General features: G+C 44.3%; 1 protein-coding gene across 2 annotated transcripts; it reads left to right on the top strand.

Moving 5' to 3' along the window:
* The first annotated feature begins 174 nt into the window (after nt 1-174).
* On the top strand, nt 175-9,894 carry WDR45 (WD repeat domain 45). Of its 2 annotated transcripts, none has more exons than XM_081932666.1 (11): nt 175-299; nt 961-1,061; nt 1,389-1,463; nt 1,566-1,670; nt 1,860-1,965; nt 3,309-3,403; nt 3,556-3,635; nt 5,886-6,094; nt 8,323-8,424; nt 8,532-8,677; nt 8,930-9,894. In XM_081932666.1, exons 2-11 carry the CDS (start codon nt 1,013-1,015, stop codon nt 9,037-9,039), a joined length of 1,077 nt encoding a protein of 358 aa, XP_081788792.1. In that variant the 5' UTR covers nt 175-299; nt 961-1,012; the 3' UTR covers nt 9,040-9,894. The 2 variants fall into 2 exon arrangements, with proteins under 2 accessions (XP_081788792.1, XP_081788791.1); XM_081932665.1 differs by lacking the exon at nt 175-299 and adding an exon at nt 323-518.
* Nucleotides 9,895-10,012: the final 118 nt, after the last annotated feature.

Here is a 10,012-nt window from a genome sequence, read left to right as displayed (position 1 = left end):
TCCCTTTAGTCCTGGTCAATTCCCGCAACGGAACAGGTGAACGACTTGTGTTACCAGTCTGAAAAATGGCCGCCTTGAAAACACCCGGCCGCTTCCCCTGTAGCAAGAGAGAAAACCCCGTATGTTCACAGCTCGGGGCTCCCTGCCAGTTTCCAACATGGCCGCCGAGACTTTAGTACTTCCTAACTTACGTGAGCGCTCTCTGCCTCGTCTCTATGGTCTAGCGGAAGTAGCTTTCAGCTGCCTGCTGTTGTTTACCGCACGGATAGCTGATGTCGATGTAAATAAAGTGGGGGAAGGTAAGGAATCCTCCAGGTGAAGCGGAGGGAGGACCGGGGGGGGGGGGGCGCAACTTCAGGCGGACCTCTTCAGATTTTTAGGAAAGAAACCGCAATGGCATCTCCCCTATTAGGACAGACTGAGTTGAATAATTTTGAGAGGGGAGGACCGGGTGGCTCTGTAACCTCGCCGAAGTGGGAAGTGTACGTTGTTCGAGAAGACCTTGCAGGAGTGTTTGGGTATGAACACTTAAATGGGAAGAAAAAAATGGTGACTGAGGGGTTGGATAAGATCAGATCCCCCATTAGGAGAGGGAATCGTTTTATTGCTGGTGGGCTGTAGAAGAGATCCTGAGAACAAACCCTGGAGTCAGCCCAAGAAGAAAGAGTGGCAACGGGGTTGGTAACTGAAAGAACGGAGGTTACATTGAAACAACTGAACAGAGATGGAAGTTGTTAAATGGAGACAGATATGAGTGGCACAAAGGTGTCTTTTGTGCAACCTGGTGCCCTTATGGCTGGTCTCTTCAGCTGAGATGACAGCATAGGGAGGGGAGCTCCTACAGTCTTAGGACCTACTCAAAATGTCATCTGGGCTCTTTGGCCTTCCACTGGCATCATATCTCTGTGTTGATTTTGTCCTTCTGCACCATGATGGCTACCTTATTGGGTAACGGAAAAGAACCAGGAATATTGTGTGCCTGCCTCAACTGAGGCTGTCCCATCAAGCTCTTATGGCTCAGCAACGTGGGGTCAATAGCCTGCGCTTCAATCAAGATCAGAGTAAGTTATTGAATTCTATTGAATGTGTTCCCCAGGAGGTCTGGCACTCTTTTATTAGGGGGGTTGTAATGTAGATTCATAGGCCCTTCAAAATAAGAGTTTTGAGATGTTTTCAGCTCATAAGGCGATCTCTAATCCCTGCATTTGAGAATAGCCTTGTTGATGGAAATATACTTTCTTTTTGCTAGGAAATGTATTTTTTTTTATTTCAGAGATTCTTGGGCTGGTAGTCTAATATCACTAGTAGATTATGGTCTTCATTTTGACTCCAGTGAGTCATGATCTTCCCAATATATCACACAGTTGATTTATGCTCTCTCATAATAGGCTGTTTCTGCTGTGCTATGGAGACAGGTGTTCGGATCTATAATGTGGAACCTCTTATGGAGAAGGGCCACCTTGGTAAGGAGCAAAGATGGCTAAAAATGCAGGACTGTGGAATATCTCTACTCCTGTGCGATGAGTCCTACAATAGTACTTCTTGTTTGTTTGTTTTTTCACTAGATCACGAACAGGTGGGCAGCGTAGGGCTGGTTGAAATGCTACACCGATCTAATCTCCTTGCTATTGTAGGAGGAGGTGGCAACCCTAAATTCTCGGAGATCTCAGGTAGGTATTCTCAAGGGAAGAAGTGGAATCAGAGCAAAGGAATCATGAATTGTAAATTTCAGCTCTAACAGTGATACAGAGACAAACAAATATAATCTCTGATTATCCCCTAACAGGGACATATCTTCTCCCTGTTTCTCTATGTCCTTGTTGATTTATGTCTTCTGTGTCTTCATGCTTCCATTGTAGTCTTGATCTGGGATGATTCTCGTGAAGGGAAAGAAGGCAAAGACAAATTAGTTTTGGAGTTCACCTTCACCAAACCAGCATTGGCTGTCCGCATGAGACATGACAAGTATGTTTGGAGTTCATTCTCTTTTTACTGGGTTCAGAACAGGGGTAGGATGCTATATCCTTTTGCTTATCTGAATTTGATGGCCACAATACATACCACTTGTTCCAATATTATATTTAAAGTCCAGTTATAGCTATGCACTTCGTTTACAATAAAGTCTGTACTGGCATCACTGATTGAAGCAGAAAAAAAGTAATTAGAACATTTGAATGTGTATCAATTTATATTCTTGTATCAAAGATTCTCATATTGATCCATTAGTTGGAAGCAAATATAAATTTGTAAAGATATACAATTCTAATTTAATATTTTGCCTTGTTTTTTACCCTTTGAAAGCTGCTTAAAGTTGCCTCTAGGCAAGATAGGTGGCATATAGATGTAATAAATAAATAAAATTGCCTCTGCAGCAATATATCCTTAATACATTTGTATAATACTAGAATGGTGATGTAGAAGAAGAAGTAGCAGATCTTGGGACAGAGTCAAAAGAGGAATCAGCCTAGAATCTCTACATAGCCACAGATTACATCCAATACCCAGCAGCTTGAATTCTGTTAACCCTGTGCTTCCTCTACACCCCCCCCCCCCCCAATGCTCCTTATTTTATTGCACTATGTCTCCGCTCTGCTTGGATTTTGGCAGGGAAGAAATTCAGCTCTGGAGTGCAGAGACTTGTCTCTCTGCTCAGGGACTGAAAATCCAAGCAGAGTGAAGGGGAAGTGTAGTAAGGTAAGGACCACAGGAGCCTCATGTGAGTAGGGGAGACCCCGGAAGGCTTAGCACAGGCTCTGCACAGGTTGGAGGTAGTGGTGATGCAGACAAGCCTTTCTGCTCCAGAGCTGAAAATCCTTCCTGCCAAAATTCAAGCATAGTGAAGAAGAAGCAAGGAGCCTGGAGTGTCTCAAGAGGGTGGGGAATGCCTGGGGGGGGGGGGCTGTCAGAGATTGTGCACAAGTTATTGGGATGCTGTGGACAAGTCTCTCTGCTCCACAGCTGAAAACCCTCCCTACCAAAATCGAAGCAGGAGTTTCAACCTCTGAGCAGAGACAGTAGTCATCATCACCCACCTACACCCTGACTCAGACATACCCTATGTTTGGCATCCCATGGCCTCGCCCACCCCTCTGAGGTACCCCGTGCTCCTTACCTGGGATTACATCTTTTCAGTGACCCCTGAGATTAATAACCACAAGGAAGTGCCTTGATTGCAATCATGTGACATCTCGCTTCACAACTGGGTCGCTCAATGACCAGATCAAGATTCCAGTCCCAATTGTAGTTGTGCATCAAGAGCTACCTGTATTCCTGTATTATAATTGCATGTCCCTGTATTATCTTTGCAGAATAATAATTGTGCTGCGGAATCGAATCTATGTGTACTCTTTCCCTGACAACCCCACTAAGCTCTTTGAGTTTGACACCAGAGAAAACCCCAAAGGTAAAATTAACCTCACTCACTTAGTGATTCCCTCATTTTACTCCTGTTTTCCTTTAATTAAAAAAATGAAGGACCCGCTGCTCCTTCCTATTGCATCAATGTCCAACTCTGACAGATGCCTCTCTGTTTTTTTTCTCTATCTCTCACCTCAGGGCTTTGCGATCTCTGCCCCAGTTTGGAAAAACAGCTCCTGGTTTTCCCTGGGCATAAATGTGGCAGCTTACAGCTTGTGGTGAGTGTTATGTGGTAGGGTGAGGGAGATGACAGGATAGACACGAGGAAATCTTAATAAATTTTACCATGGCTAATACGAAAGGGAGACAATTTAATCTCATGTAAGCTAGTGAAAATGACAATATTTCTTCATAGGCAGGTATAATAACCACATCGGATTCTGAAATACTTCAGAATCTTCTGCTATTTATCACACAAAGTGACCTGTACAGGTAGCGCTTGATTTAAAACCACAATTGGGACTCGGAATTTTGGGGGCCCCTAAGCAATGTGGTTGTTAAGTGAGCTATCACATTACTAGATCAAATTTTACCACCATTTTAACATAGTCATTAAGTAACTCATGTACTATTCCATGAATCCCATAGCCGTTAAGCAAATCAGGCCTCCCCCGGATTGACTTTGTTCGTTGGAAGGTAACAAATCATGACCACATAACCAAAAGGCATTGCAACTGTTGTCAACGCAAACTGGTTGTCAAGCGCCCAAATTGTGATCATGTGACTGCAGGGGTGGTGCAGTGGTCATAACTTCAAGGATAGATTATACTGTAAGTCTTTTTTTTTTCTGAGGCCATTGTAACTTTGAACTGTTGTTAAATGGACAGCCATAAGATGAGGACTACCTGTATATAGAAATCAAATGAGTCACCTGTGTTGGTTGATTGTGTAAAATGGGGCAAAGAGCAATGCCAGGGATTGATTTTTTTTTTTTACTTAGTCATATTAGCTTAGCTTAGAATGGCTTAGTCATGTTTACTCCAGACCCAAGATTGCAGTACACACACTCAGACAGGGCAGCTTCTCTAAGCCCCTCCTCCATTATTAGGCTTGTTTGAGGCTTTCACTAAAAACAAAAAGAAGCTGGAGTCTCCTGGGTTGCCTTCCCAGACATTTCATATAGCCAGTTTCAACTTGATTGTCAGACGGGCTCTTTTGCTTTCATTTAGCATGAGAAAGATTAGAAGTTGCTAAAGACTTGGATCATATTTCATTTTCTTCTAATTGCCAGGTTAAGACTCGATTGCTCTTCCAGGCTTTTGAAATGTTAGTTACCAGAGGTTTTTTTTTCTTGTATATTGGGATATTAGTTCTGATTTTATATGGGGGAAGGGGCTTTGGGTATGGATTTCATTCCCATACTAGCAAGAAAGAAACACATGCTCTTGAAACAAAATTTAAGGATTCTTTATCCTTGACTTCCTTCCATATTTGCTTGTAGTTTACCAACTTTGTGCCATCATTTCTAATTTTTTAATATTGTTTTTTCTGTTGTGCTCTTAGAGCAGTGATGGCGAACCTATGGCACGCGTGCCACGGGTGGCACGCGGAGCCATTTGTCAGGGCACGCAAGGCGCTGCCCTGTCAGCTGGCCAGCGCGCATGTGAGCGCTGGCCAGCTGAGTTCACCCTTTTTTAAAGCCATTTTCTGCCCTCCCCAGGCCCCAGAGGCTTTATAGGAGCCTGGGGAGGGCGAAAGGAGCCTCCCCCGCCCCCCTGGAGGCCCTCCGGAGGCTTCATGAGCTTCCCTAAAGCCTTCAGAAAGCTCAAAATGACCCTCCGAGCAAACCGGAAGTCCTGTTTGCTCGGAGGATCGTTTTGAGCGCTCCGAAGGCTTCAGGGACCGTCCGGAGGTTTCCCTGGAGCCTCCGGAGGGCGTCCGGGGGGACGGGGGAGGCTCCTATAAAGGCTCTGGAGCCTGGGGAGGGCGAAAAAAGCATGTAAAAATGTGGGGAGCGCCTGTAGTGCACACATGCGCACTGGGGGGTCACACATTGCATTGTGGGTGTGGCACGCCCGCACACGACCCCCCTGGGCTCCCCCCACTTATGGCACATGAGCCAAAAAAGGTTCGCCATCGCTGTCTTAGAAGATATTATTTTTCTAAATACATAATTTATTTCATTGTAGAAAATGAAACAGACATACAGTTGCAAATAGTGAGCAAAGTCTGATTCAGGTGTTTTATTTTAAGCAGTCTCTGATTTGCACGGTCCTCTTCATCTTTTAATGTGGTCTGACTTTAATTTCCCAAATTGATAAGATGCTTTTTGTGCAAACCAGAATCGGACTCCCCTTCAGAATTTGCTTTTCTATTTTTGGTTTGCACATGAGCTATGGCTAGTGAGGGATGGTCATTGGCTGCCCTGGACTGAAGGGAATATGTGGCATGTTTTTGCAAACCATTCTGTTGAGATTAAACTCAACTCTGGTTTATTTGTTCTTAAGGATGATTTGTCTTCCCCTTAGGATCTTTCAAGCACCAAGCCTGGAACCTCGTCCGCCCCATTCACCATCAATGCTCATCAGAGCGAGATCGCCTGTATCTCCCTCAACCAGCAGGGCACTGTTGTGGCCTCTGCCTCAAAGAAAGGGACCCTCATCCGCCTCTTTGACACACAGACCAAAGAGAAACTAGTAGAGCTCAGGAGAGGGACTGATCCAGCAACTTTGTACTGGTGAGAACTCCCTCTGTCCTCCCGTCACACAGGCCCTCCCTTCCAAACTGTGCCCAGCTCTGCCTTTCCCTGGGCTAGGCTACTTAGAACGGCTACATTGCATCTCAGATTCTATTCCTCCATTGAGCTCTTGCTTCAATCTCCACCCATCCACACCAGAGAGCAGGTCTGAAAAATCTATCAAAAGGGCCACATAGATAAATTAAAAATCCTTATGGGTTGGAAAGAAATACCTGGACTACTGATCAGCGAGGGATGCAGTGGCTCAGTGGCTAAGACGCTGAGCTTCTCAACCAGAAAGGTCAGCAGTTCAGCGGTTCGAATCCCTAGCGCCACGTAACGGAGTGAGCTCCCGTTTCGTGTCCCAGCTTCTGCCAGCCTAGCAATTCGACATGCATGTGAAAATGCAAGCAGAAAAATAGGAACCACCTTTGGTGGGAAGGTAACAGCATTCTGTGCGCCTTTGGCATTTAGTCATGCCGGCCACATGACCACAGAGATGTCTTCGGACAGCACTGGCTCTTCGGCTTTGAAACAGAGATGAGCACTGCCCCCTAGAGTCGGGAGCGACTAGCACATATATGCGAGGGGAACCTTTACCTTTACTGATCAGGTGTTCTGCTAGTGGAACTTCTGGAACTGACAGTGGTGAGGCCTGGAAGCGTTTAGTGGCATGTTTTTTGGGGGTGGGCAGTGGCAGAGGCTGTAAATTTACTACTTTAAAAAAACCACACTGGCAGAAATTGGTGCAGGCCTGCTGTGGAGAAATAAATAATATTCTGTTAAATCGCAACTGCTGGAGACAAATGAAAGAATAGACAGGGAAATGAGCAGCATTGTTGAATTATTTACAGGCTTGGGGGTTAGAAACTGATAGTCTTGTTAATGTTACTTCTTGGGAAAAACCAGGCCCTATATAATGAGACTTCTAACTGAGGCAAATACCTCACAGGGGTATTGCAGCAGAGGCAGATAATGGCACCAAGGAATTAGGATGAATATTAGTAACTTTTGAGAATAGTTTTGAATTGAAAAGGTAAGATCTGATCAAGCCACATTATTATAGAGATCGCTATTTTTATTTTGTGCATGGAAAAATGAACAAAATGCTTCTGGCTCAAGTTACAAACTTTCCTGCTTCTTAAGTTTCAATATTTATCTTTTGCCCAAGTACTGGGCAGGAAGATAGGTGAGCCTATTTTTAGAGGGCAATTGATGGAGACATGTGTGCTGCACCAAGCAAGTTCGCTGTTTGTATCATTGTTGTAAGCTTGTTGTTTAACAACAGAGAGTGACTTGTCAAGCGGAAGCCCCATGCAGATCAAATCAATCGATCCATCAATCAATGCACTATTACTGGAAGTGCAAATACTGCCGGTCACAAGGTCTTTGCAAGAGAGACTGGTTTGTCCTGCTAGCTAAAAAGCAGTACATCTCCAGTAGTCTGCAGGCAAGTAAGGGAACCTGCCCTCTTATCGTGTAACAAGTGATGCAAGCTGAGCAAGTGAAACATTGCACAGCATGGCAAGATCCAAGCGGCTTGGTCCAAGTTTGACAACCCTATGAACAGGTGCCACTCCCATTCCTTGTTAATGTGTTTCTCAGAGGGTTCATCTCAGATGGTAGTAAAATTGGCAACCTCGTGGCCCATTCCAATATCGACCCTTCCTTAGGGGTTCTGGGTGTCAAGTGAGATGATCATATCCAAGGTCTGGTTGTGCTTTCAGAGGCCCCAGTGGTGTGGCTGTGTAATAATCTTAACAGTTTTAGGAACTGCTAAACTAATAACAGATCAACCGAGCTCAACCAGAATTGGGGCTGCAAGGACATTCTGGAAGATGTTGAAGACAGAGCTCACAAGACCTTTTTGACCTGTGCGAGACCATCTTTTCTTTTGTTATTTTGTTCTCATTTTGCTGTTACATGGTTGCTTTGTGAATGTTTTGTTTTCTACTATGTAAACCACCATGGTTTTAATCGATTGTGATGGGACATCTCCATAATGATGTCCATAACTCCTACCCCGTAGCCAGGAAGGCTAGGAATTATGGGAATTGCATTCCCAATTATTGCTGGAAAGAGGTGGCTCAGTCAAGAGAGATATTTCACCAGGCTCCTCTTCAGGAGTAAGAGACAAGATGACTGAAAATAAGGCCTTTGTTACTATAGATACACAATCATAGGAAGGAACCTTGAATCGTGAGATGAAACTTCTTTCTTCCCCACAGCATTAACTTCAGCCACGACTCTTCATTTCTCTGTGCGTCCAGTGACAAAGGGACTGTCCATATCTTTGCCTTGAAGGACACCCGATTAAACCGCCGCTCAGCGTAGGTGGCGGGGGACGGGGGGTTGGGGGGCAGGGAGGATGACTAGGTATATGAAAGATGCTCACCCGTAGTACCTTAATCCCGTTCTTTCTCCTGCTCTCTCACAGATTGGCCCGTGTGGGAAAGGTTGGGCCCATGATAGGTCAGTATGTGGATTCTCAGTGGAGCTTGGCCAGTTTCACTGTGCCAGCGGAGTCTGCCTGCATCTGCGCTTTTGGGAGGAACACCTCCAAGAACGTCAATTCAGTCATTGGTGAGTGGCCTTGACAAGAGGCAGTAGATGTGGTGGGCCTCTTGAAGTGTGTCACATACAACCTTGACCCAGGCCAATTCTTCCATTGAGTATTTAGGTTAAGGACCCCCTCCCTCCCTCTCCTGTTTTGGTTTCCTTATATTTATTAATGGCATCATTGTAGATTCCCCGCCATCTCCTCATGCATCGAGTTCTCCTGAATCCCATTCTTGATCTCTCACCCACATCCAGTTCTGTTTCCTACTCTTACAGCTATCTGTGTGGATGGTACTTTCCATAAGTATGTCTTCACTCCTGATGGAAATTGCAACCGTGAGGCCTTTGATGTCTACTTGGATATATGCGACGATGATGACTTTTGAGTGTAGCTTCATTCCCGTTGTTCAGGCCAAAAGCATGTGAGGCTGAAGCATTGAAATCCAGTGTTACACAAGCGGCAACGGGAGTTTCCTTTCCTCTCCACTTTTTGCCCCCAAATGTTCCAGAAGGTTCTTTAATATTCCATAACAAATTTGGAGGTGTGGGGGGAAGCTGCAGGGAATGGGAATTCTGCTGGCAGAAGACCATCATTAGATAAACTGCAAAGGTTTTCAGAGTGCTGGGATGGAAAATGCTGAAAGCATCTTGCTATAAGATGGAGTGAATTCTGGAGAACAGCTGCATTTTTTCTTTCTTGATGCCACCTTTCCAGAAGTCAGTTCTTACTGCTGCTTTAGCTCAGCTGCCGTATTCATTTGGAACTGAGAAATACAGACAGCTGAGTTTGGAGAGCAAGAACCTGCCAGATCACTGTACTTTCTATACCCTGGAACCTTAGGAGGTACATATCTGGATGTGCAGATATGGGGAGGAGGGAAAAAGGCACAGTTAACATTAAGAATCAAGAACAGATGTTTATGTTATTTAATTGACATTCTGTGATCAATAAAGGATGAAGGAAATTCTGAAGAACTGAAATTATGATGTGAAATCTTACTCATTGTCTATATGTATGTGGAAAATATCATTCTTTATGTAATCCTTCATTGGAGAAGGCCAGATAGCAACCCATCTTTATAGAGGAAAAAGGCTAGAGTGGATTAGATGCCTTATTACTTCTATAAGTAGTTTTTAAGAGCAGAAAATCAATCACACAGATTCTTTTGTTCTTCCTTTTTGTCTCATTTAAACTGATAACATTCATATATGAACTGTGTGGCTTTAAATTATTTCCATTTTCTACTAATTGTTTTCAGTGCTGCCTTCTTTCTGATCTCTTTCTATGACAATATTATTGTATTTAATTATATAAATACAGTACAGTACTCATAACTACCATTGTGAATGCCTCCCCCC

This window comes from Natrix helvetica (genome assembly GCF_964273705.1).
Source record: "Natrix helvetica genome assembly, chromosome: 1".
NCBI classification, from domain to species: domain Eukaryota; kingdom Metazoa; phylum Chordata; class Lepidosauria; order Squamata; family Natricidae; genus Natrix; species Natrix helvetica.
Note: the sequence above shows the minus strand (reverse complement) of the source record. Positions and strands in the feature narration are given on the sequence as shown.

Coding starts and splice junctions, on each gene's coding strand:
- WDR45 (XM_081932665.1), top strand. CDS start 394: ATGGCATCTCCCCTATTAGGACAGACTGAGTTGAATAATTTTGAGAGG. Junction 519..960: donor GACCTTGCAGGAGTGTTTGG/GTATGAACACTT, acceptor GTAACGGAAAAG/AACCAGGAATATTGTGTGCC. Junction 3,404..3,555: donor CACCAGAGAAAACCCCAAAG/GTAAAATTAACC, acceptor CTCTCACCTCAG/GGCTTTGCGATCTCTGCCCC.